The sequence below is a fragment of the Leptomonas pyrrhocoris genome, assembly GCF_001293395.1.
Source record: "Leptomonas pyrrhocoris isolate H10 chromosome Unknown, whole genome shotgun sequence".
NCBI classification, from domain to species: Eukaryota; Euglenozoa; class Kinetoplastea; order Trypanosomatida; family Trypanosomatidae; genus Leptomonas; species Leptomonas pyrrhocoris.
Genome location: NW_015438371.1, coordinates 287,256 through 311,908, shown reverse-complemented (window position 1 = coordinate 311,908; position 24,653 = coordinate 287,256). Strand labels below are relative to the sequence as shown.

Genomic DNA, 24,653 nt, shown 5'->3' with positions numbered 1-24,653 from the left:
TGCCCAACCCATTCCCGGTCCGCAGCGCCACACGCCGGGCCTGCTCCGAAGTCGCAGAGCGCCGGAGTAGCCGCGTGGTACCGCACGGAAAACAAGGAAAAACAGAAACACAGGGCGGGTGGGTGGGATCTGAAAATCTCTTGACAGAATTTCAGCACTCCCAAGCTTCGCTACTTCGTCGATAGTCGTCGATAGTCATCGATAATCGCACGAGTAGCACGTCGCAGAGAGAGACAGAGAGAGAGAGGAGAGAAGAGAGAAGAGAGATGGGCGAGATGAGCGACTGCTTTCCGTACTTTATGCCACTCCAACCTCAAGCCGGTCATACACCAGCTAAACACCTTTCCCACCGCAGAGCAGGAAGGGGCGGCGTCTGAAGACCTCGGCCTGCGGCCTCTGCAATGCAACTGTACCACCTTCTTCGGCGCCTCTCTTTCCATCCTCGCAGCTGAAACGATGTCACTTTTATTCGTTGAAAGTTCAAAATCCATCCTTAAGCACTGTGTTTCCTAGGAGTGATGCAGAACAGTATCTGCTGGTAGCCGGATAGCAAAGGTTTTGCCGCAACAAGCACCGTAGCTGCCCTTGTCCCTTAGGTGACAAAGTGGGAGCCCCAATGAAATGTCACCAAAAGAGCCGTCAAAAGAAGACCCTTGTTGGTGCGATGGAACAAGGCGCACTGTTGAACGTTTGCCTGATGAACACGACAGCGTGTCCGATTCTAAGTTTACTTCTAATCCTACACCCTTTTGTCCTTTCTTGGAGCTGTTTACGAATGTGATCGTCTTTCATGTGACATCAATTGTAGAGCTGGAAGAGTGTTCCACTTGGACACATACGGAGCCTTTCACTTTGCTTTATGGCCTTCTGAGGTTCAGACGTTGACAACGATAACATCGTCTTTTTGTTCGTCGAACCTTCTTTTACATTATCCTCTCTGTTCTTCTCTGCAGTGAAAGTTTCAGCCTTTACGGTACCCTTTTTCCGCTAGTTCTGTCCGACTGTTCCACAGTCATAGTTTTTATTTTTCTCTGAAAAGGTTTCCCGGAGCATCTGCTCTCAATGGGAGCGCGAAGAGGTTCCGAAAAATGTGGTTTGCCAGGATTGCACTCAACACTTCTACAGTATATTAGCACTACGGCTTCAGCGGTCCGTCTTAGGGTTTTCATAATCCGCAGACACATATTTTCGCTATTCGTGTCGAACGTGTGAACGGCTACGAGTCTCCGCCGCATATGCACGACCCATACCTGTCCGCCGAGCCAATAAGCGCACAACCGGATACGAGGACAGGTTGCAAGCTCTTGGCTTCCCGACTTGGTGGGCGCCGGATCGTGATATTATGTTGCGGTAGTCAGCATCTTCAGAGATTCAATTTTGCATGGTGCATGCAGAGCAGTGGTATGTGTGATAGAATCCATATGCGTTTTCTGACGCTAGACAAAGGGGATCGCGACATGGTCTGGACATGTAGATCAAGGGTGGAGTCATGTTGAGGAGGCTTACGACTCGTTCCATAGTTTAGCAGGTCTGTACGTGCAGCACGCGTGGGTCCTGAATGAAGTAGTATGGATGCTTCCTTTGGCACCGGGGCGCTGCCATGCGGCAACAAGGATTCTATATACACTGCTTGTGCGCCTCGAAGCCAGAGTAGGTAACACGTGCTGCTAGAGTTAGAAACGTGTTGTGGCGATTGCGAAGGTGGGGGGGGGGTTGATGACGAGGCCGACGGTGCAGGGGCTTCCGTGTTTACAGAAGGTGTCCCCTCCGCGGCAAAGGCCTCCGCCATTCCAGATTTTGCGGAAGTAACGAGGGATTTGAGACGATGCTGTTCGAATCGCAAGATGACGGTGAACAATGAACACAGAGAACGAAACTGACTTTTGCCGGTTAGGAGCGTTGAGAGTGAATCTTGCTCTGAACGAAAAAGTTCATAGTTGTTGTCGAACAAAACAGCAGTATTGACGACCAGTGTATGTCGATTGTTGACTTGCTTGTGCGGAAGGTGGGTTTCGAGAACTCCTGAATCTGCTAAAAGAAACCTTATGGATAACGGGCTGCAGAAAAGAGGAGATGGTGAATGTGTGGAAAACCGAGAGGGGCTCCTGGCTCGTGGCGAGAAAGAAAATGCATCGCGGAAGACAAGCGCCACGGGTAGCTCAATGACAGAGTGGCAAGGAGGCGGAAAAGCTGCAGAGGGCAAAGATAACGCTTTGCTGTCGTAAGCGTTTCGAAGTAGGTGGGGTGGCGCAAAAGCACGAGTGCGCTACGAGGTCGGGAATGGCTGGCTACTCCAGTGCGTGTTGTGTTGTGTGTGTTTAGGATTCAAAGAATCAGGATGAGACGAGCTGGATCACTGTGTACTTTTTCCCTGTAATTCTTGCTGCGTCAAATTTGCCAAACACGACCTTTTTCTAGGTGATCATCCAGCGACATTTCCGAACCAAGCACCGCTGTGCTCTTTAATTAGAATCGTGTCGTAATGAATTGACCAAAATATGCTTTGCAGATCGTTCTGATTCTATTTTCCTGCTCTACTGGACACTACTAAATTATTGTTTTCTTAATCATCATTACTCTAGTTTCGGAATCGTATTGCGGAAAAGCGCAGCATGCAACAAAGCCAGGCGTACCTCTCAACCACAACAAAATGAATTCTTTTTGGCAGATGCTAAAAAAAAAAAAGAATGCCACCAGAACAAAGAAGGTGAAGCGGTTTTCTACTTTCTCATTCTTGTACTACTCCACGCCTTTTTCTGTTGCATCTCTTGGATTTGAATCGTTCCCAATGTGTACGTCGATACCACCAAACTATGGTTATGCTTTATTGATTCATTCAATATAATAACAGTTTTCTTACTCCGTGCCAAAAAATAACAACCTCAACATATTACGTAGATTGTTCTCTGCGAGCTTAAAAGCAAAAAAACAAACAAACAGTGTCTTACCTTTTTCCGCCTCAAAAATGGGCTGCGCTTCTTCCGCATTCTCCTCCAAATCCAAGAAGGAGGGCAAGACTGCCGCGGAGCGTAAGGCTGCGTGGGAAAGCATCCGCCAGCGTCTGCCCCGCCAGAAGACCGCCGAAGATAAGGAGCGCCGCATTGAACTTTTCAAGAAGTTCGATCAGAACGGTTCAGGCAAGTTGACATTCGAAGAGACGTACAAGGGGTGCGTATCTGTTCTGCATCTGGATGAGTTCACGACTCGTCTGCGTGATATCGTGAAGCGCGCCTTCAACAAGGCCAAGGACATGGGAACGAAGGAGCGCAACTCAGGCAGCGAGCAGTTCGTGGAGTTCCTCGAGTTCCGTCTGATGCTGTGCTACATCTACGACTACTTTGAGCTAACCATTATGTTCGATGAGATCGACACTTCTGGTAACATGCTGATCGACGCGAAGGAGTTCAAGAAGGCTGCTCCGAAGATCGCAGAGTGGGGTGTGAAGATCAGCGACCCTGATGCCGTGTTCAAGGAGATCGACGACAATGGCTCGGGTCAGATCACGTTTGACGAATTCGCCGCCTGGGCGAGTGCCCACAAGCTCGACGTCGATGGCGATCCGGACAACGCCGAATAAGCGGATGGGAAATTATCTGCTGCTGAGTAAAATTGAGGCCAATTGTCAACATTATCGGACGAAAGAACAACAGTGGATTCTAATTGCTTTCCTGTTGTGCAATCATTATTTGGCTTTTCTTTCTACTTTTGCAGACAAGTTTTCTTTCTCTTTTTTCCCAAAAAAAAATGTTTTGAAGTCTTTCTTTCCTTTTAATACGTTCTCGTTTTTTTTCCTGCAAAACTTTTCTCAAGTTTCTGGAACGTATGTTGGGCAACCGAGCTAGCAGAAATATTGTTCATGAAACGAAGGGGATGTCGATTGAAAACTCCACAACAGACAGTGTGAATAGTGAGCGCGACTCCTCCGGCTTCTACGTGTGTAGAGAGAGAGAAAAAGAGAAGATGAAAAAGTGATGTGCAATTTTACCTACTTGTAGACTGAACAAAAGTGCTGCACATGCGCTGAGGAGCTGTAGTGAATGTGTGCACGTTGATGGACATTTAAATCCATTCTTTTCTATTTATCTTTTGGCTGCTAGCGAAGTTGACTCCAACGTTTAGAAGCTTTTTTTTTATTGTTTGATATGTAGATGGTTTTGAAGCAATTTTCGGAAAAGTACCTCCCACAGGAAAATAACAGAAAAGAAGTAGCTCCTCTCTTTTTTCGATGCTGATCTTCGCACCAGTCACAATACTGATCCAAGCGAAAGGAAGGACACTGATAATGAATGCTCTGTGTAGTTCATGAGAAGAGAAATATCGTTCTTGGTGTTATGTAAGTGTTCTGCTGAACGCGTGTTGGTGCAGTGCTCCCTTTTCCTCTCACCACCGCTCTTCTCGCTATCTCTTGTTTTTCTTTCCAGTCCCGAAAGTTCTATATTCGCGATTACTAAAACCACTTTAATCCATCAGGAGCCAAAATCTTACAGACAAAATGGGGTGCACCTCTTCGAAATCTACTCAGACTGGCAAGAAGGAGGGCAAGACTGCCGCGGAGCGTAAGGCTGCGTGGGAAAGCATCCGCCAGCGTCTGCCCCGCCAGAAGACCGCCGAAGATAAGGAGCGCCGCATTGAACTTTTCAAGAAGTTCGATCAGAACGGTTCAGGCAAGTTGACATTCGAAGAGACGTACAAGGGGTGCGTATCTGTTCTGCATCTGGATGAGTTCACGACTCGTCTGCGTGATATCGTGAAGCGCGCCTTCAACAAGGCCAAGGACATGGGAACGAAGGAGCGCAACTCAGGCAGCGAGCAGTTCGTGGAGTTCCTCGAGTTCCGTCTGATGCTGTGCTACATCTACGACTACTTTGAGCTAACCATTATGTTCGATGAGATCGACACTTCTGGTAACATGCTGATCGACGCGAAGGAGTTCAAGAAGGCTGCTCCGAAGATCGCAGAGTGGGGTGTGAAGATCAGCGACCCTGATGCCGTGTTCAAGGAGATCGACGACAATGGCTCGGGTCAGATCACGTTTGACGAATTCGCCGCCTGGGCGAGTGCCCACAAGCTCGACGTCGATGGCGATCCGGACAACGCCGAATAAGCGGATGGGAAATTATCTGCTGCTGAGTAAAATTGAGGCCAATTGTCAACATTATCGGACGAAAGAACAACAGTGGATTCTAATTGCTTTCCTGTTGTGCAATCATTATTTGGCTTTTCTTTCTACTTTTGCAGACAAGTTTTCTTTCTCTTTTTTCCCAAAAAAAAATGTTTTGAAGTCTTTCTTTCCTTTTAATACGTTCTCGTTTTTTTTCCTGCAAAACTTTTCTCAAGTTTCTGGAACGTATGTTGGGCAACCGAGCTAGCAGAAATATTGTTCATGAAACGAAGGGGATGTCGATTGAAAACTCCACAACAGACAGTGTGAATAGTGAGCGCGACTCCTCCGGCTTCTACGTGTGTAGAGAGAGAGAAAAAGAGAAGATGAAAAAGTGATGTGCAATTTTACCTACTTGTAGACTGAACAAAAGTGCTGCACATGCGCTGAGGAGCTGTAGTGAATGTGTGCACGTTGATGGACATTTAAATCCATTCTTTTCTATTTATCTTTTGGCTGCTAGCGAAGTTGACTCCAACGTTTAGAAGCTTTTTTTTTATTGTTTGATATGTAGATGGTTTTGAAGCAATTTTCGGAAAAGTACCTCCCACAGGAAAATAACAGAAAAGAAGTAGCTCCTCTCTTTTTTCGATGCTGATCTTCGCACCAGTCACAATACTGATCCAAGCGAAAGGAAGGACACTGATAATGAATGCTCTGTGTAGTTCATGAGAAGAGAAATATCGTTCTTGGTGTTATGTAAGTGTTCTGCTGAACGCGTGTTGGTGCAGTGCTCCCTTTTCCTCTCACCACCGCTCTTCTCGCTATCTCTTGTTTTTCTTTCCAGTCCCGAAAGTTCTATATTCGCGATTACTAAAACCACTTTAATCCATCAGGAGCCAAAATCTTACAGACAAAATGGGGTGCACCTCTTCGAAATCTACTCAGACTGGCAAGAAGGAGGGCAAGACTGCCGCGGAGCGTAAGGCTGCGTGGGAAAGCATCCGCCAGCGTCTGCCCCGCCAGAAGACCGCCGAAGATAAGGAGCGCCGCATTGAACTTTTCAAGAAGTTCGATCAGAACGGTTCAGGCAAGTTGACATTCGAAGAGACGTACAAGGGGTGCGTATCTGTTCTGCATCTGGATGAGTTCACGACTCGTCTGCGTGATATCGTGAAGCGCGCCTTCAACAAGGCCAAGGACATGGGAACGAAGGAGCGCAACTCAGGCAGCGAGCAGTTCGTGGAGTTCCTCGAGTTCCGTCTGATGCTGTGCTACATCTACGACTACTTTGAGCTAACCATTATGTTCGATGAGATCGACACTTCTGGTAACATGCTGATCGACGCGAAGGAGTTCAAGAAGGCTGCTCCGAAGATCGCAGAGTGGGGTGTGAAGATCAGCGACCCTGATGCCGTGTTCAAGGAGATCGACGACAATGGCTCGGGTCAGATCACGTTTGACGAATTCGCCGCCTGGGCGAGTGCCCACAAGCTCGACGTCGATGGCGATCCGGACAACGTGGCTGCGTAGGAAAGAATCCTGTACTTTTTTCTCTCCCTAGCTTTTGCGTTGTTTTACAGTCTTTTCAAGTGTTTCATTGTTCTCCAGGACAAAGACAAAACTGATTGTATGTTTTTTTGTATTCCATGTTTTCAACTCTCTCTCTCTCCTGTAGATAAGCTTTTCTGTTTCTCTGCCCCTGTCACTTGAGCAGGTGGCATATATATACCAGAAACCATAGCTTTGCCAAATTTCTTTTTTCAGAGCTTCTTCCTCTTCTCTAACGATGTATTTTCTTTTTCTTTACTTCTTTTTATCTGTATGTCCCGAAAATTTGTAAAGTTGCACAGATTGTACTAGTTGGACCATTCGCATCGGATAGAGTCTTGCGATCATGGAACGATTGAAAGGCAAGTATGTACAATACTTGGCAACCTTTTTGAACGCTGTACTTCTTTCAGAGGAGAAAAACCCCAGTTTTGGAGAACGAGCAAGTTAACCAGCAAAGGCTATTTTTGTTATGAAAACAAAAAGAAATAAGCAAGGGAGGCTACGTATTACTTCTTTTATAGGCTATTTTGCGAATCAGAAAAACTGAGCAAAAGAGAAGGCTTTTGTTCCTGCTGCAAGCTGTTGACGGATGATTTAGTCCCTTTTCCCGGCTTCATGTTAAGTGCATAGATCACCTTTTTGGTTTCTGTTTTTCGATGCTCTCTTCAAGTCTTATTTGCCCTTTAAAACAGTTTTTTTTTATTGCGTGATGTTGTAGGCAATAGTAGTTCAATTTTTTTTCAAGTCATTTACACTTCTCTCAATTGTTCTCCTTCCTTCTCCTTTCTGCTTCAACTCAAATATTATTGCGCAACACAGCGACCTGGTGACATCTCTTTTCACTCAGTTGCGCTGGCATAACTGTTCTCTTTTTTTCGACTTTTGTGCAGACAAATTCAAACGTGAAATTAAACCTACCTTTTTCTTTCAGACATACCCAGTACATATCACACTATACAAAGCAGCTAGTTTTATGCTTCACACTCACGCTGAAGAGAATCGGTGCCAAACGAACGCTGCACGCGATCGACTTCTATTTTCCCCCTTTCTGGCACGATGGGTGCTTCGTCGTCTTCTCTGTTGTTTCGTGAAACCTATGTAGGCCTTCAGAAACAATGGAATCTGCGGTCGGAAGCGTACACAGTAGAGGACGAGGCTAGTGTGAATGAGCGTACGCGGCTCTTTGAGTCCTGTGCGACTGATCGCTCTCGGAACGCTTCCAAAAAGTTACTGTCTCGCGGAAAGCGCGTTTTCAAATGCAGTCCACTACTTGTTGAGCAATTCCGTCTTGTGGACCTTCCATTTAACGAGGAAGACAAGAAGAAAACTCTTCACCCGTACACGGCAGTGCTTTACCATCGACTACAAGTGGCGGTTTCAGCCGAGCACGCATACCAGCTGCTCCCAAAAGAACCTATAAATGCGTGTGTCACTCACTTTTTATCCCGCTGGGATTATCGAATTTGGATGATCGCCTGCTGCGAATTTTTTCACGTGCTGGCTGCCTTTGAGGCGTCGAAGACGCTTCCCAAAGCAGTGAAGAGCTTCATGAAATCGATTTCCAAGCTGTTGAAAAGTGATAATGATCCAGCTCTGTCGAAGCTGGGAGCTGCTGCCGATAGTAAGACGCAATACGAATTCACCGCTTGTATTTGGGAGGAGGGAGCTGCGATACCAATAACAACGGAGCTGCTGACACCAAAAGTGCTCAGTGTACTGAAAACGCAGCTTCCGTGGTGTTTTGCGGACATTGGAAAACAAGACGGCCACGATAGCTCACTGATCGCAAAGCGTCTGATCAATCTTGCAAGGGAATACGAAATTCGACTAGAAAAGGTGATGAACCTGCATGGTAGCAATCCCTTGTCTGCTCCTGGTATAAAAGAGTCGCCTACAAGTCTCTCGTTTCTGGCCTTCGTCGAGTGGGCCGCTTTGCAATGCGCGCTCTCAGTGTGCGGACCGGAGGAAAACCCTGGCTCCTACGGCGTGGTGCAAATCGAGTACTCTGAGAAGGTGTTGAAGCACCAAAACGACGCGATGCACTTGTGGTGGATACGGCTTCATCGTCTCGAGACAGTGGAGGAACAGCTAGCGGAGTTGGAACTGCTAGGAGATCGCTCTGCATCGTACCTACGATTGCGGGTCGAGCAGAGAGAGATCAAGGAGGAGACTGAGAAACTTTTTGCTAGCTGGCGCGGATCTCACTTTAGTTTGACAGCTGCCGAAATCATGGAAAAGTGCTCAGAGATGCTGGACATTAGTCAAACCTTGCCCGACAACAGCGTACACGAGTTGCTTTCTTCTAAGGCCTTCGCGAACGCCATCAGAGACTCTGACACGGAGACCATCGACACAGCAGGTAAGTTTCGCAAGTATTTGAAGGCCTACCTTGCCTTGCACGACCTCTACCGCGATGTTCTACTGCAACAGCTGGACGCATCACGGAAAGACGGAACATACGACATCTCATGCTTGCCTGACAGCGTGAATTTTGAGTCGTTCCGGGCGGCGCTCTGGGGCTCGCAGATGCGCCACGACATCGACCTCGATCCTCTCATTGTCGCTGTCGAAGGCGGAAAAGGAATCTTGAGTGCGGACGAGGTGGCAGAGGTCTTCCGTCAGGTTTTCAACATAGAGAGCACGGAGAGGTCTGAAGAGGCAAAGGTGATCAACTTTGACGCCGTCTGCACGACCGTAGCAGGAGACTTAGTGCCTGCCGGAGAAACGCTCGTGCTGCGCCACCCCATTGAGCAGCTCGGAAACGCCATTGGGCTGGCGGACGACAAGAGCCAAGTTCGATGTATTGCGTCCTTCCTAAACCAGGTGCTCATCCTTAGCAACAATAGTCTTTCCAACTGCGGAACGGCGCTGGCTGCCGAAGCGTTGGAGGCGGTGGTGGAGCTCCCCCGCTACACCGACTACAGCGCCGGCGTCAGCGTCATGGCGATCCGCTTCACCTGCCTGAGCCCACCCCATTGGGACTTGTTCGCGGTGAAGGAGTCTCCTTCATCAGGATTGATAGCGAAATGGTTGCACAAAATACGGTCCGAGTCGGCTGATCGGCTTTTGCTGGATGATCACATTAATTGCCATTTCTTTGTGCGCGCCTTTTTCAGCATCGCCGCAACGCAACGCGCCTTCGAGGACACTGCGCCTGAAGAGACGGAGGGCCGCCCATCGAGTTCCCGCAGCAATGGAGCTGTAAAGAGCACGGCCGGCGTACAAAAGGAGTACGAAGCTACCGAGTCACACTTTGTGCGCGCTGTTGCCACCATGTGCAAGTACCTCGACTGCCCCGCCGAAACGCTGCTACACAACTGTTCCACTTTATTGAGGCAAGACGAGGAGAGCAACAGCAGCGCAACTGCACCCCAAGAAGCGAGCTTCACTGTAGAAGGCGCGTTTTCTTCTCTATGCAAGGCGTGCGGACAACCCAGGGATGCCGTCGGAGCAGATTTGAAGAGCACCGGAAGCGTCGAGGCAGAGCCCATGGTAAGCATCAAGCACGTTTTGTTTGTTGTTGTCTCCAACTACACACGCCTTCACTGCGCGGCGTACTGGCAGACCAACAGCGTCGACCAACTCAACGATGCGGCTGCTTTTGACGAGAGCGAAGAACCAGTGTATACATGGAAGGACGAACGCGCGTTGCTGGAGCTCAGCACCACAATGCCACTTCATTGCTTGAACACCACGTATCGCGAGTTTGCGGAGCTCACCACGTCGTGCGCAGGTGTTAGGGACAACAACGGAAACGGAGGCGCAGAAAACGCTTTTCAACAAACTTTTCTTCTCGCCTTTTACGAGCATTATAGGGCATTTTTTGCAGAGCTCAAGCTCAGTAAAAGCGCCGTCGCGGAGATCGCGCGACGTGCTTTCCAGTACATCACGAGCAACCCAAATCGAGGAGGCAGTACTGTGATCCTGACACGCAATGACTACAGCGGATTCCTGCAGTTTGTTCTTGGGAACGTGATGATGCTGAAAGCGTACGATTGCACTGTTCGCGATCCCGCCACGCAAGCTGGACTTGCGAGTGATGCAGAAGCGGAGGGGAAGGAGGAGGGGGAGAAGAGAGAGGTTGAGGAGACATTTATGTCGGAGCGCGATCTGCGTCGCATGCTGGAGTGTTTCACTGGCCTGACGGACGGAGGCGCATGCAACGTGCCGTCCGCGGAGGAGGCGCAGGCGTGGCTGCACTCGCGTGGCATTGGCGCCGATTATGAAGGATTTCTCTCGTTGGACAACGCCCTTCTCTGGTACGGAGCCCACCGCATCGAGTCGTACGCCCTAGAGTCCTTGTTCTGCTGGTGGAAGGAAAAGATGGCTCCGCGGGTGCCGTTCACCGTATCCATAGCCCATCGTTTTGCACGACTTTCCACCATGCGTGAGATCTTGCGCATCAAGCAGCACCACGAGGACCTGCCTGAGGACGCACCGGTGGAGCTCGAAGAGGACGAGGACGGGTACTTGCCTGTCGGCTTGATCTCGTACGTGATGACGAAGCGCATGCTTCTGGACGAGATCACGCTGCGAGTCTTCCACACGTTTGAACAGGAAAACGCCGACGAAAGTGCGGCGGCTGGCGGCGACGGTGCAGAAGCGCAGGGCGTTGATGACGCTTTCAAGGTAGCTGCCTGGGTCAGGTCGTGCGTCCGTGAAGTGAATGCGGTGGCGCATCGCAGCGATCTCGAGTCGCGCGAGGTTCATCACAGTGACTTCCGCTGTCTCCTGCAGTACGTGCATCATTTCGTGTCCGCCTATGCGGGGCTCTACTACGCGCTCACGGTTCTCGAGGCATCTCCTCGGGACGGCACGTCTGGAAAGGATTTGAACCAGATCACCGGTGTGTCAGATGAGGACCGCGCCCGATTGGTGGACATCTTCCGGCAGAGCGTCCTGCCTCTTCTGTTGCCGTCTGGCTCAGCTCCGGCGGAAATGACGAGTGTGTTCGACACCCTGCTCAGCGAGGCGTGGGAGGAGAAGCGAGCAAAGGGAGCGGTGGCGGACTCCACGTGCCAAGGTGTTGCTCACGGAATCGCCGCACTGTTTGTGCGACACACACACGAGATTGCAGCGCGTGCGCGGCACTCCTATCTCGACAACCGAGAGACTCAGGCCCTGCACGAGGCGTTCACGACCGAGCGCGCCTTCCTTGGTGCGCTGGGCGGCTACTCGGCCTCTGCGAAGCTGAAGTACTGGGAGCGACTCCGCCTGCTGCTGCCGTTTGGGCCGTCCCTGCGACACCGCGAGCGACGACGCGAGTTGTACCTGTGGATGGACCGACGTCAGCGCGGCTACCTGACCATCTCTGACTTGGCCGGCGGATTGATGGACCTGGTGCAGCTGCAGTCGTTTCGCGTCGATTTTACCCCTGTACTTCTGCGTGCCTTTATGGCAACCAAGGAGATGACAGACGAGCACGAGAAGATCGTTTACCTCACCCAAAATTCGGAGGAGCAGGTGCTGCTGCCTGCAGAGTTGAATGCGTTCCTCACCTACCTCTACCGATATCTGGAACTGTATTTTATGTTTGACGTTCTCACCTGCGGCGGGCACGTCCATCCCGAGACACTGCACATCGTGCAAAAGAAACAGAGCTACCGCGCAGGCGACGACGGCGACGAGGAACCAGCAAGTAAACTGAAAGGAAATTCACATGCAACGCCTCCCAACGCAACAGCAAACGCGGTAAAGCCCCCAACGACAGCAGCGGGGTCTGACACCTCGGCCGCTCCTCGCAGCGGTGCTGCCGCTCTTCTGGAAGCAGCGAAGAAACCATATCAAATTACGTTGGAGGCGGTGCCGATGAAGAAAGAAATCACTCTTGCACAGTTCCGCATGGGACGCCAACTTCTGCGCAAGTGGGGCGCTCACGTCAACGACCCAGACGAGTTGTTTTACGACATCAACGATCAACGCCGTAAGACGGATGCAATGTCATTCATAGGGTTTGCCATTTGGGCCTCAGAGCACGACCTCCATCCCGAGGGCTACGGTTACGGCTATGACGATGCTGTTGACGCGATAGCCACGATGGAGGAGGAATATGCTTCCATGTAAACGGAGCAACAGTGCTGCGTTGAGTGAAAACCAACAAAACGAACGTTGATTATTATTATTATTATTATTATTATTTTTCCTACTGGATGTAACAGTATCTCAGCCTTCATTTCTCTTTTGTGTACAATACTCTTTCAAAAAAATTTCTTTTGAGCTCGTGGAAGCCAATTGAACCGAGCTTCAAGCATTTTGCATTCGTCTTTATGTGTATAATTCGTAAAGAAAAACAAGGTTTCTGTTTTGGCGAAGACAAAACTTGGAAAGCTCTCTTCGTGCGAAGGCTCTCTTGGCAGCCCTTTTTTTGTTCTTATTTTTGAGAACTACGACAAGAGTCCAGGAAGAGAAGTAAGGAACCCCCCCACTCTCTATCATTTAGCTCTTCCTTTTCCGTTATCTAGTTTCCTCAAGGTAAAAGAACGAAGGAAAAAGAAAGTGAAAAGAATTCATCAGCGTTCTCTCGATCGAGAGACTCAGCTGCTCCCTCTTCACAACATGCAGTTGAAAAGGAAATGCAAGTAAGAGGCACTTCGCACCTAAACTGTATTATTATTATTATTATTGTTAATATATTTGCCGCTTGGAAACAGAATTGGAAAAAATGATCGGCTTCCTCAACGCGTCGACTGTGGTGGTGCTTTTTAACGGTTTTACCCCTCGCATTCATGCTGGGTTTTCACACGCGCAATAATCTTCTTTTCATCTTTTCTCCTCCCTTTCTCCTCCCTTTCTCGCCCTTCTCACCAACGCCTGGCGCCGAAAGACATTTCACACGTGCTTGGACACAAGCTGTCGCAGCTGAAAACTGAGTCACCTGTATTCTGATGTAAGCTTAGGCAGTACTAAAAAAAGAATGGACCAGAACTTTTTTGCGCAGACGATGCCGTTGTTTGATTCGAGGACTAACTACCGCACCCAGCTCTTCTCGGCTGCCGCGCGGCGGCGGCATCCGCCACTCGTCGCTATTGGGGCGTCGTGCCGCGGCCCTCGCTCCGCTGGCAGCGCTGGCACCGCATCACCCGCTGCTCCTTTTGCTCCAGCTTACGGGTTGTTAAGCTGTCGATGCGGCTGCGTTGGCAAGACACCAACGCTAACGGGAGCTTTAAAAACGCAGGAAGTCGTTCCACGTGTGCGTAAAGCCACTCCAAAGGAACTTTTTCGTGAGAAAGACGCGAAGCTGTCTCAACTAATGTGGGAGGAGCAAGTTGCGCGATTGGAGCTGCGGTGCAGCGAGCAAGAAAAAAGAGTCGATCTCGCTTTGTCGAAACCGTCTCACCGATTACAGCGCTCTGATGTTCCTGAATGGTCCTTCGAAGGCACCCCTTCACAAAGGGAACGTCCTCACAGATTTCCAACGGTGCCGAAGAGCAAAGCGATGCACTCTCCCCAAGCCTCCGGGGCACCTGAGTCGTTGACGGGGCGGCGCGGCAAGCGGACTTCGCCGCGAGATCTACATCACAAAAGGGACGAAGCTCAAACACATAATACTGTTCTTGTCGAACCGCTGCCAACCCAGCTTTGTGTCCGTGATAGTGAGCTGCTGCGAGCACTGCAGCGCGCCGAGGCACGAATTTATGAACTGGAAATGGAAGCCCCTTCTTCGAAGAGCGCAGTGGCTGACAATCGAAGCGACAGCGGAAGCAAGTGCCTTCAAAAGCACAACAGCGTCGGCGTGTCTGAACTCTCAGCCGCACCGTTGACGCGCAGCACTGCCGATGCTGACCAGCTTCATCCCGAAAGCAAACCAGCTGGCTACACACACTTATGCCGAAACCTGGTGATCATGTAAAGGGTCACGTTATCCTTTTTTTGTTAATGTGAATTGATCCCTCTCTTTTTTCTTTGGTTGTAACTTCAGTTGCCGCTCCTCCTTCGCAGCCTCAGATACGTTTTCCTTGAAAGGGACACCTTTAATGTTCATTAAAAATCTAGAGGGAGCCAACCGCACGCGAAGAGAAATAACTTGAGCGCCACGTTGGAACTCTGCGCTGTTTGCTGCTTTTTCATTTGCTCTTAAAGAGAGCGGCTAAATGGAATCCACGTCTGCATAACACAGGGGCAAAAGACATATTTTTTTCTTTTGAAATTTGCGGGTTTGTTTTGGTGAATTAAAAACTTGCATTTCGAATTTAGAAATCTGTCATCAAAAGACCACAAAGAAGGTGCTTACATGCACCCCAAATGATCACGTTGCGTCTGCGCATGTAAACATAAGATTTGAGGGAACCGCGCGAGTATTTTGAATTTCTCTGTTTTTTGTTGTTTGACCGGCGGCATTTGGTGATGGGAGGCCTGTCGATGCAAGCACAACGTGGTTCGCTGTACTGCCCTTTTAGTTAACCTTTTTCTTTTCACACTTTTGAAAGCTCCCGCGGTCTCACTACTCTCTCACATTCAAGTGCGAACAGCACTGATCGGCTTTTTGCTTCTCTTTACTCGAGGTACTTCTTGCCGTTTCATATATAAATAGCTAACTATATACCCCTCTCTCCTAACTGTACTCCAGACATGAAGATCAAGAAGAAGGAGCTGCGGAAGCGAGAGGCTCAACTCCCGATCAACTACCCCGACCCAGATGTCCTCCCTGAGTCGCTGCCGGGCGGTGCGATCGACCTGGAGGTGGAGATGGTCCAGGTGGAGATCCTCTGCAAGCGGCTAGCACACAACGAGGTGGTTGTGCGCGACGCCGTGTTGGCTGAACTTCCCCACTACCTCGAGCGCCTCACCACGGCGATGCGGGCGATGGAGAAGAACTACGAGGCGGAGATCGCGGAGGTCCAGGCGTACTTCAAGGCGCACCGCAGAGCGCCAAATCCGTACCACTACGAGAATTTGCCGTTGGCGCTTCAAGTTTTTCGCGAGAAGGCTGTGGGGCAGGAGCGCGAAAACCGCCGCAAGCAGTCGCTGCGTGAATTGCGCCATCAGCAGGCGGAAGCGCGGCGCGAGAACGATCAGTACGGCCGCTTTGGAAAGGCCGCCGGTGATGCTGACGGTGAGAGTGACGAGGAGGACTCCAACGCCGGATTAAATTGGGGCCCACGCCCGCCGCACGAGTACAAGGGCGAGAATATGCACCGTGAGCGCTATCAGGTTTGGATGGAGGCATGGTGCGACCTCGAACTTGTCTTTCTGAAGCTGGCTCGCGGCATTCACTACTGCATGTGGCACTCCGACAAGCCCCTCGTGCAGCTCGCGTGCGCGCAGAAGATTGCGGACCTGCTGTATGCCCCGCAGACGACGCGCTGCAAGGTGCTGTTTTATGGTGCCCTCTTCCGCGTCCTTGCCCGTGAGTGGTCCACGATCGACCGCTACCGCATGGACAAGTACTTAGCCCTCGTGCGGCGCATGGTGTTCGCGTACGTCAAGCTTGTGCGCGAGATTCACGAGGAAGAAGTCGCGGCCTTGGCAACGCGCGGTGCCTCGTCCGCCAAGGACGACAAGGAGATCGGGGACGCTCAGCCTCCGCCGACCAAGAAAGGCAAGGCGGCTGGAAAGCGCAGTCGTGACGGAGCCACCACCGCCGCAGCCGCAGAGACGACAGCGGAGGCGGAGGCGTCCTCGGAGACGGATGACAACACTTCGGCGAACTGGAAGGTCTCGCACGGCATTCCGCACGCCGCAGTTAAAAAGTACCTCGGCAATGCCACCCACACCGCAGAGATTGTGGAGGAAATATTCTTTATTCTCCAGCGCCAGATCTTCGTCAACACGGCAAGCATCGGAATGACGATGCACATCTGCGACGTCGTTTTCGATGAGCTAGTGAGGGCCGCGACAGGCGTGGACCTCTTCCTTGCCCTGGCAGCCGGCATCCCACTCTACGCCATGAGTCAAGGAAACTACGTCGAGAAGCGTGTGTTGGACAACTTCTTCCCGCCCATCGCGGGAGGCGTCTATGCGCAGCGTAGGGCAGAGCAGCTGGCGCAAACCATGGCGGCCGCCGTGGCCACGGCAGGTGCGGGCAAGAAGGCTGTCGGGAGTAGTGGTAAGGCCCGCAGCTCTGCCGCCGCCACTGCGGAGGCGCTCGAGGCGAAGGCGACGGCGCAGGCCACGGCGGAGGCGAACACGATCATGCTGGAGGTCGCCTTCTGCTGTCGAAAATACGCCGTCGCCCGCGGCATCGCCCACGAGGTGCGGCCCATGTTTTCCGAGGCGGAGCTCATTCTGCGCCAGTCCGCGGACCCCGACTCTTTCCAGGAGGTTTCGTTCTCCGGACAGCGTCGCCGCATCGAGCGTGAGCTCGCCGACGTGGATGGCATCCGCGGGAAGGTGCGCAGTGAGCGTCAGGCCGTGCGTGATATGAAGAAGCAGAACCGAAATACGGAGATGAGGCAGAAGGTGAAGGCACGCAAGGCTGCCCTCATCGCGGAGGGCGGGGAGAAGACTGGTATCACCAATGCAGAGCTGCGAAAGAAGATTGTGTCGGAGGAGACGCGGGCGAAACGCAAGCCCGTGCACAACACGAAGCGGAAGAAGGCTTACCACCTCACAAAGCAAGATTTGTACGGCGACGCTGATCCGGCGAGTAAGAGCTACTAGTCACTCACACGTGCCCACACCAAAAAAGATAGTAGAATGAAACGTGTCGCACAAGCTCACGCGAATTGGATCTGCTCGTTTCCAAGGTGTTGTTGTTGAGGCGGGTACGCGGCTGGGCAGTGCTTTTGTAACGGGTGCGAAGTGTGAGTGGTGGAGTGCAACTCCAGTTTAACAATCTTAAGGAGAAGGCCTTCTAACATTTTTTTTTGAAATCGGATAAGATCTTTGTGATCGTCATCATCAATTGGGTAGTCAACTGTTAAGTAATCTTGACTGTTCTTTAAAAAGAAAAGCATTGAAATCAGAAAAGTGGAATCTGGCCGCATCTCTCTTGATGCTGTAGTGTCATCGACACCAACTTCTATAGGTTACACAGAGATGATACAAGCGCTTCAAGACCAAAAAGTCCCACCTGCTAAACGTCTGTATTGCTCTTGTAGATGATGCCTGTTACACCGTCAGCAACGCCAAAAGTGTCCAGCAGAAAAAAGAAGAAGAAACAAGCTTAGCGTGAGAAGAGTTTGAACAGCCGATCGTGGTGTCTTTCTCCCTCCCTATTCTCTCCTCGTTCTCTGCTATTCGCAACTCTTGTTGGGAATGCTCCATCTCTCTCTCTCTCTCTCTTTTTTTTTTAACGTGTTCTATCAATGTACGTGCTGAAACATGAAAACCTGTGCGCGCGTGCAACTGGATGAAGCAATCACAAGTCGAACTTACAAGAAGCACCAACAACAATAAAAAACCAAAAGGTAAACAGTAGCTTACAATATGTAGGCCGTTATGTGGAGCTGTCTGTTTTTGGTTTACCGTCTAACACCATTTGGCACTTTTGACATTGGAACTGTTTGTGATTCCAGAACCCTCTGCTGCTTTTCCTCTTTTCTTTCTCCATCATTCCCTTCTCACCTGCTTGGCGCCAACTCGAATCTCCCCCAAAGGGAAGAAAAAGACTTGTACATTAATTGGTGTTCTTCTGTTCACCGCGGCAGTGTATGTGGGACATAGAACTGTGGGGATCATCTTTTGAAAACGATCTTGTGCTCCGTGAACAGCTTCCTTCTTCGTTTTCTTCAGCTTTTAGTAGTGTTCCCCCCAGAATCGTCGGACTTAGGCAGACGTCCACTCGTTCGGCAAACATCATGTCTTTTTATACCAACGACTACAATGTCTGCTACGGTGGTAATGCGGCTCAAAATGAAGTGGCCGAGTCAGCTATTAAGAACGACAACGCCGCCTTTGGACACCCGCCGTCACTGGGTTCAGAATCGAGCTCCATCTCCCCGGACGCATCTGCAATGCGAGTAGGTCAGCCTAACAACGGAGTCCTCAACGATGAGAACTTTTCCCCGCGTGGCGAAGTGCCAGCGGAGCGGCAGAGGACGCCTCCTCCGAACGGCTCCGCCACGGCTGGGCAGCCGCCCACGCAGGGCATCGTTGAGTTGACGCGGCGCGGCAGCTCTATCGCGTCGCCGTTAGAGCCTTCGTCGCACCACAGCCACACAGACACGTACGAGCAGCCGCTGCCGCCCGAAGCGCTCGGGGCACGGCAGCTTATCGACTACATCTTTTCTCGTCACGCACCGGGGTGTCTGCAGAGTGCGCTGTCACGTTTGTCGGACGATTCCCACCCGCGTCGACGGGAGGTCGGCTGGCCGATGCCACTCCCAGCAGAGCCCGTGAATCCCTCCAATGGCCGCCGCCTCGTCTACTTCGGTCAGAGTCTGCGGCCTCAATTTGTTCTCGCGGAGCAGAAGAACCGTTTTATCGCTGTGGAGTTCAAGCCTGTGCTGCCGGCGGGGGCGGCTGCCGCGGCAGGTGCCGACCCCAATCCAGGAGCCGCGACTTCGCCCACCAGGTACACTTCATTTGGTACGGTGCTGGGGTACTCGGACGACAACACAAGGATAGTCTGGCATGACCGGTCGGAGCGTTTTGCGAGCTGCATCTCGCTTGCTAGCATCCAGTCGGTCCACCGCGCGGCTGCGATGCAGTGCAAACACTGCGGCTTTGTCCTCCTGAAACTGGAACTGCATGAACACATGAGTACGCACAAGAAAGGCTCCGGTGTGGAGTATGGCGTGTTCACCGACGACGACGAGCTCGGGCTGCTGTGCGGAGACTCCGGCTTAATGCAGAACCTAACCTCTCCCCGCCGCCTCGGTGAAGGCGCGCAGGGAGTGGTGGATCTCATGAACGTGGTGCAGCCCACGAGTGCCGAGCTGCAGCAGGCTGGCCCTACGAGCGCCGTGTACAACTTTCGGAGCCAGCACCTCGCACACGCGTCGCGTCTGCAGAAGGTAGTGGTGAAGTCGATGTTCTTCTCAAGCGATAAGATGGGTCTGCAGGAGTATCAGAAATCGGTCCGTTTTATGACGGTAATGCAGCACCCCCATCTTGTCGAATACTTGGCGGTGCAGTTGAAGCCAGACCACCGCACTGTGCGAATCTGCATGCCGTATTACGAAGAAGGCGATGTCTCGACTATGATCCGCGACTTCCGCGGCGACCACTTTGAGGAGAGTTTCGTCTGCTCCGTTGCACTGCAGTTGTCGTTGGCGCTGGCCTTTTTGCACGAGCGCAACCCGCCTATCGTCCACGGCGACCTCAAGGTGGAGAACGTGATGTTCTACAATCACAAGCAGCAGATTGTGCTCATGGACCTCGATGCCAGTCGGGAGGTGTCGGTGGGAAATCAGGAAGCGGTGCAGTCCTCCCTCGGCACGACGGCGTACATGGCACCGGAGACGCTGAAGGTGGAGCGCTTGATGCCGTCGTCGGACATGTGGAGCTTGGGCGTCTTTCTCTACGTCTTGACCGTGCTTCCTGACTTCCCGATGATTCTGAACCCCAACACGCAAAATCTGGATTTGCTCAACGCGGATTCGTGGGCTACGCTGGAGGACCTGTTCGCAATGGAAAGCTACTCCGCCAGCGCCCTCGGCGGCGGCCGCTCCAACACCGCGTCCGCACTGACAGGTCAAGGGAATCGCGGAATAACGTTAGGAGAATGTGTGCGCGCCAATGTAGTGCGCAAAGGCTTCTCAGACGACCTCGCACAGCTCATAGTCGACCTCCTCTCCTACAACCCACTGCGGCGACCTACAGCGCACGTGGTGGGAGGGCGTCTGACGGACATTATGACCAAGTACCTCTTGGATCATTGAAACGGCGCTGGAGTTGTATTGAATATATAAATATATATATATTTTGCAGGTTCGTGTAGAACGCAGTTGTCGTTCAAGGAAAGGTCTTCTCTAGCAAAGCGCACAACATATAATAGCTTCGTTTCTCTCGCACCGCCCCCTTCTCTTCGTTTCACTGATGTTTGTCTTGCCGCTGTTTTTTCTTGTTGCTTTCGGCTTTGGTAGCGTTGCTTCTCCTCTCTTTTTTCTCTCTCCTGCATTATGTTCCCTTTTTGCTCCCTTTGGTGACTCAGCATTTCTTTTTTCTTTTCCCCATTAGGTTTTGTGTTCCTTTCGAATCTTCTTTTGCATCTGAGTGTCCATCGTATGTGCTGTACCAAGCACCTCAACGCCGCGTCGTTGTACTTATCGAAGATCGGACGGACACACGCACACACACCACACGAGATTAATAAAAAGAGAGGAGCTAAAGAAATGACCGCATTTTTATTGGTGCTGTGCTCTTGAATATCACGGCTGTGTTGACAAGCTGCTCCCGTCACGGAATGTGGCAGTGCATCCTAAATCGAACTAATGTGTTGTGCTCTGTGAAGCAGCTACTATAGGGAGGGTTCTGGTCCTCGTTGGAAGGCCAGGGATGCGCGCTGCGATGTGCTCTAGCTTGAAGATGGCAGCACGGCCCTTGAGCTCGATTAAGTTCACGGATATTTTGTATTCCTTCTAAACTCTGGTTGCTTTCTTGAAATGTGTCTTCTTGTCCTTGTTCCGCAGACTCTCCTCTTGTTGATCTCGCTACCCCTCAATAATCGTCAAGCAGTCTCCACAGAAAGCTCACCTTCCCCTCTTCACTACTTAGCTGTCACAACACGGCTGCAGTGCAAAGATAACTAAATAAATCAAGCAACTCCTACGAGGCGATGCTGAGCTGCTCAATTGAACTTTGATAGCTGGAAGTAAAACCAAAAACAACCCCTTTTTAAGTAAGCCGAAAATGCCTGCGATTGAGACTCCGTTTGTTATGGAGCTGCACCCCGGAGAGGAGCTTAAGCTGGCCCGAACTCCGGCAGCAGAGAATGGGACGTCCGAGTCATCGACAAGGGACACCAACGCGTTTGCAAAGAACGATTTCCAGGCCTGGGTGAGCAGCATCTGCTTTGTGGAAGAGATAGAGGCGGAGACGGACAACACGACGACAGCCACTGTCGAAAAAACGGCACCCAGTCAAAAGAACAGCGTCGTCCGGGTAAGCCTCGTCGCCCATCTTCTGCCGCAAGCGGAAAGCAAGTTGAACCGCAAGCGCGATCGCGATGCCGCCGATGCCGCCACGGTGTCACCCTCTCCGTTGCTGAAGACGGTGACACTGGCCAGCTGCAACTTCAGTGCGAGCACGTCCGCGATTGCGGCGGACGCCTCTACGCCGTCAACGGCGGGTACGGAGCTGGCCGGCTCCGTCGTCTTCCACTCGCCGTTGGCGTTCACCTCGGAAGGGTCTATTGAGAACTTGTCCGTGGTGGCGGAGAACATGGAAACCACGGCGGGGTCCTCGGGCAGCAGCGGGTCGGTGAAGCGGTACCAAGGGTCGCGCCGCTTTGTTGTGCGTTTGCAAGGGCTGCAGCAAACTACGCTGACGAAAGAACAAGTTCTCTTGCTGGCGACGCAGTAGTTCGGCTTGGCTCGTCGTGTCAAATTGATTCTCTGCCTTTCTTGAAAGGAGGCACGGAGGTTGCACTAAGGAAGTTTTTCTAGTCATCCATGTCTTTTTTTTTAAAGGAGATGTGTTTAACTGTTGTTGTTGACGTCTTGCAAGCTGCGCGTAACGGTGAAGCGGTTAAAGTCCACTCTGTAATTAACAACTGGACATCGGCACACACACTCACACATAATAATAGTAGCAACTGTTGAGGACACACCGAGGAAACCCTTCGCACATCTTCAACAGAGAGAAGGCGCTGGTAAGAGAGCGAATCGGCGCGAGTGGCCTCCGTCACGCATTTTATTTCTCACATCTTTGTGCGCTCTCCTGCTATTGCAGCAAAAACTCGCCTGCTCTTCTTTTCCATCAGTGCATAAGGAAGGACTTCTTACGTTAGGGAGCTGCTGCTGGCGCTCTGTTGAGGATGCCAGGGTGGATTGCGCTGCTGTGACGAATACCCTCGACTCTCTCTCTCTCGTTTGAACGTTAGCCTCGCTGTTGTTCTTTACCCTTCTTCCTTCCTCCTGCGCCTCTTTCCAAGTCTCGCAGCACATCTTATCTCTCTTCTTTTTCCCTTTCTACTTGCCCAACTGTGCAGGGTTCGTAAAGGCGCCGCGCTATCAAGGTGTAGCGTGCACGCCGTGGAATGGCAGAAGGCTACTTCGTTGGCTACGTCGCTTCTCCTCCAATTTGTATCGCTCATTCAAGTTTTCTTTCCGTTCGAGGGGAATCCCACACAGGCGCAACGCTCTTCTTCATTTTTAACGAGCGGCTTCGCTAACGCGAAAAAACCACTGCTATTTACCGAGAAAGCAGAAAGTGAACTCGCCACTCATATCGTCAAGGCCGGTGAGGAAGAGGAGATAAAATGTCCACACCCACCGCCACGTCCGTCCGCCGGCCGGAGAAACGCGGCGGCCACCACTGGAACACATCCGTTGCGCGTATCACGCCACCCTCTGCGGATGTCCCGGTGGTCTCGGACTCTTACTGGGTGCCCGATGTAGAACAGATGGACGCCACACGTCGACAGAAGCCGTGGCGCGCCGACCCGCACTTTTTCAACGCGGTCTCCGTCTCCCTGGCTGCCACGGTGAAGATGTTCATGCATGGCACGCGTGGGTGCCCTGACATCTCGCAGGGCCGCTTCAACTGGTTTGAGGTGATGGGCCTCCTCATTGGTCACTTCCGCGATCGCGAGCTGGTGTTGACGGATAGCTTCTGTCTGCCGGTAACCGCCTCGGAGGTGGAGTGCAGCATGACGGAGGCGTCGCAAATCTACATGTCGAACTATTTAGACTACCATCGTCGACTTGGCAAAGCCGAACCGGGTTGCGTTGGGTGGTATCACACCCACCCCGGTTACTCGTGTTTTCTTTCCGGCATCGACGTGACGACGCAGCAGGGCAGTCAACGCATGCAGGACCCGTGGGTGGCTCTCGTGATTGATCCGGTGGAGACGCTGCGCACCGGTCAGTTTTCGATGAAGGCGTTCCGCACCTACCCGGAGGGCTACATCCCACCCGAGGCTGCTGAAAAGGCATCGCGCACCGAAGAAGGCGAAGGCAACGACCCGCCTCCTCGTTCTTTTCCTCATTCAAACGGTCTTGCTGGTGCGAGCGGGAGCAGCTTCGACCCTCTACCCACCAGCCGCATCAAGGAGTTTGGCATGCACGCCCATCGCTTCTACGAGCTGCCTGTAAAGGTGGTACAAAGTGCCCGCGACGCGCCTCTGTGGGCGACGCTGCAGCAGCACTTCTGGCCGCTCTCCCTGTCCTTGACCTTCCCCTTTGCTGCGTCGACGCGTACGTGTCAGTGCTGCTCCAAGGAACTGGCCGACATCACCGCTGCGTTGGCGGACCTGCCCAGCGGAGGACGAGCTGTCACGACGCCCAGCTCAACCAGCGCGGTGCAGCGCGGCGGACGGTACGAGCCGGGAGCGATGCCGCGGCTCTACAAATCCGCCGGGTCCAAGTCGAGGGAGGAAGCAATCGAGTGGGCTAAGTATTCTACGAACCGCGAGGAAAGGGCAGAGGAAAAGAAGGTGGCGGTGGTACACCATCTTCTGACCGTCACCCGCGATGCACTGCAAGCCAAGTCCGAATCGTTTTCTCTATTGAACGCCGCCCAGCCAGCGCAGCCAGAGTTGCTACAAGCGCTTCGTGTGGTATCTGCAGCATCAAAGGCGATGCATCACGAAGAGCAAGAGTGAAGGTATCACGTCTGCTTCCCCGATGGTTTTCCTCCTTTCTTTCTTGTCGTCTCGACGATTCTCCTTTTGCTGGCGTCGCATCTGACGTGTGGTGCTCGGTGTTTTGGCTTTACGCAGGAGGGATGCTCTTTGCAGCATGTTGTCTCCTCCTAAAAAGCTTGAATTTATCGGACTGTCATTCCACTTTGCCTTCGGCATCAACAAAGGAACGAAGTCAGACGTTTGACCTAAGACCCCCTTTAAAAAGGAAAGAAACGTAGAATGATCATTTGCATGTGACAGGACTGACCGATGCGGGTGACGTGCCTGTGCTTCCTCACGACAGCATCAACGTTCACAGTCGACGATGGC

The 24,653-nt window shown here is 51.8% G+C and overlaps 9 protein-coding genes across 18 annotated transcripts; all 9 read left to right on the top strand.

Annotated features, from left to right (window-relative positions):
• Nucleotides 1-2,850: 2,850 nt before the first annotated feature.
• ABB37_06691 (putative flagellar calcium-binding protein) lies at nt 2,851-3,577 on the top strand (the record flags this gene model as incomplete). 2 transcript variants are annotated; one of them, XM_015805057.1, is made up of 1 exon in its annotated part: nt 2,851-3,577. In XM_015805057.1, the coding sequence occupies exon 1, from the start codon at nt 2,966-2,968 to the stop codon at nt 3,575-3,577; it is 612 nt and encodes a 203-aa protein (XP_015656350.1). In that variant the 5' UTR covers nt 2,851-2,965. The 2 variants fall into 2 exon arrangements, with proteins under 2 accessions (XP_015656350.1, XP_015656349.1); XM_015805056.1 differs by having other exon boundaries at nt 2,898-3,577.
• A 787-nt stretch (nt 3,578-4,364) lies between these two features.
• On the top strand, nt 4,365-5,104 carry ABB37_06690 (putative flagellar calcium-binding protein; the record flags this gene model as incomplete). Of its 4 annotated transcripts, none has more annotated exons than XM_015805055.1 (1): nt 4,365-5,104. In XM_015805055.1, exon 1 carries the CDS (start codon nt 4,493-4,495, stop codon nt 5,102-5,104), a length of 612 nt encoding a protein of 203 aa, XP_015656348.1. In that variant the 5' UTR covers nt 4,365-4,492. The 4 variants fall into 4 exon arrangements, with proteins under 4 accessions (XP_015656348.1, XP_015656347.1, XP_015656346.1 ...); XM_015805054.1 differs by having other exon boundaries at nt 4,421-5,104; XM_015805053.1 differs by having other exon boundaries at nt 4,430-5,104.
• An 843-nt stretch (nt 5,105-5,947) lies between these two features.
• ABB37_06689 (putative flagellar calcium-binding protein) lies at nt 5,948-6,634 on the top strand (the record flags this gene model as incomplete). Of its 3 annotated transcripts, none has more annotated exons than XM_015805051.1 (1): nt 5,948-6,634. In XM_015805051.1, exon 1 carries the CDS (start codon nt 6,020-6,022, stop codon nt 6,632-6,634), a length of 615 nt encoding a protein of 204 aa, XP_015656344.1. In that variant the 5' UTR covers nt 5,948-6,019. The 3 variants fall into 3 exon arrangements, with proteins under 3 accessions (XP_015656344.1, XP_015656343.1, XP_015656342.1); XM_015805050.1 differs by having other exon boundaries at nt 5,957-6,634; XM_015805049.1 differs by having other exon boundaries at nt 5,997-6,634.
• An 839-nt stretch (nt 6,635-7,473) lies between these two features.
• On the top strand, nt 7,474-12,718 carry ABB37_06688 (hypothetical protein; the record flags this gene model as incomplete). Its single annotated transcript, XM_015805048.1, has 1 exon — nt 7,474-12,718. The coding sequence occupies exon 1, from the start codon at nt 7,712-7,714 to the stop codon at nt 12,716-12,718; it is 5,007 nt and encodes a 1,668-aa protein (XP_015656341.1). The 5' UTR covers nt 7,474-7,711.
• A 759-nt stretch (nt 12,719-13,477) lies between these two features.
• ABB37_06687 (hypothetical protein) lies at nt 13,478-14,504 on the top strand (the record flags this gene model as incomplete). The annotated part of the gene is made up of 1 exon (XM_015805047.1): nt 13,478-14,504. Exon 1 carries the CDS (start codon nt 13,569-13,571, stop codon nt 14,502-14,504), a length of 936 nt encoding a protein of 311 aa, XP_015656340.1. The 5' UTR covers nt 13,478-13,568.
• A 576-nt stretch (nt 14,505-15,080) lies between these two features.
• ABB37_06686 (hypothetical protein) lies at nt 15,081-17,254 on the top strand (the record flags this gene model as incomplete). The annotated part of the gene is made up of 1 exon (XM_015805046.1): nt 15,081-17,254. The coding sequence occupies exon 1, from the start codon at nt 15,224-15,226 to the stop codon at nt 17,252-17,254; it is 2,031 nt and encodes a 676-aa protein (XP_015656339.1). The 5' UTR covers nt 15,081-15,223.
• A 696-nt stretch (nt 17,255-17,950) lies between these two features.
• On the top strand, nt 17,951-20,418 carry ABB37_06685 (putative protein kinase; the record flags this gene model as incomplete). Its single annotated transcript, XM_015805045.1, has 1 exon — nt 17,951-20,418. Exon 1 carries the CDS (start codon nt 18,394-18,396, stop codon nt 20,416-20,418), a length of 2,025 nt encoding a protein of 674 aa, XP_015656338.1. The 5' UTR covers nt 17,951-18,393.
• Nucleotides 20,419-21,167: 749 nt separating this feature from the next.
• Nucleotides 21,168-22,060, top strand: ABB37_06684 (hypothetical protein; the record flags this gene model as incomplete). Of its 2 annotated transcripts, none has more annotated exons than XM_015805044.1 (1): nt 21,168-22,060. In XM_015805044.1, exon 1 carries the CDS (start codon nt 21,389-21,391, stop codon nt 22,058-22,060), a length of 672 nt encoding a protein of 223 aa, XP_015656337.1. In that variant the 5' UTR covers nt 21,168-21,388. The 2 variants fall into 2 exon arrangements, with proteins under 2 accessions (XP_015656337.1, XP_015656336.1); XM_015805043.1 differs by having other exon boundaries at nt 21,211-22,060.
• A 570-nt stretch (nt 22,061-22,630) lies between these two features.
• ABB37_06683 (metallo-peptidase Clan MP Family M67) lies at nt 22,631-24,302 on the top strand (the record flags this gene model as incomplete). 3 transcript variants are annotated; one of them, XM_015805042.1, is made up of 1 exon in its annotated part: nt 22,631-24,302. In XM_015805042.1, the coding sequence occupies exon 1, from the start codon at nt 22,959-22,961 to the stop codon at nt 24,300-24,302; it is 1,344 nt and encodes a 447-aa protein (XP_015656335.1). In that variant the 5' UTR covers nt 22,631-22,958. The 3 variants fall into 3 exon arrangements, with proteins under 3 accessions (XP_015656335.1, XP_015656334.1, XP_015656333.1); XM_015805041.1 differs by having other exon boundaries at nt 22,639-24,302; XM_015805040.1 differs by having other exon boundaries at nt 22,688-24,302.
• Between the last annotated feature and the right edge of the window lie 351 nt (nt 24,303-24,653).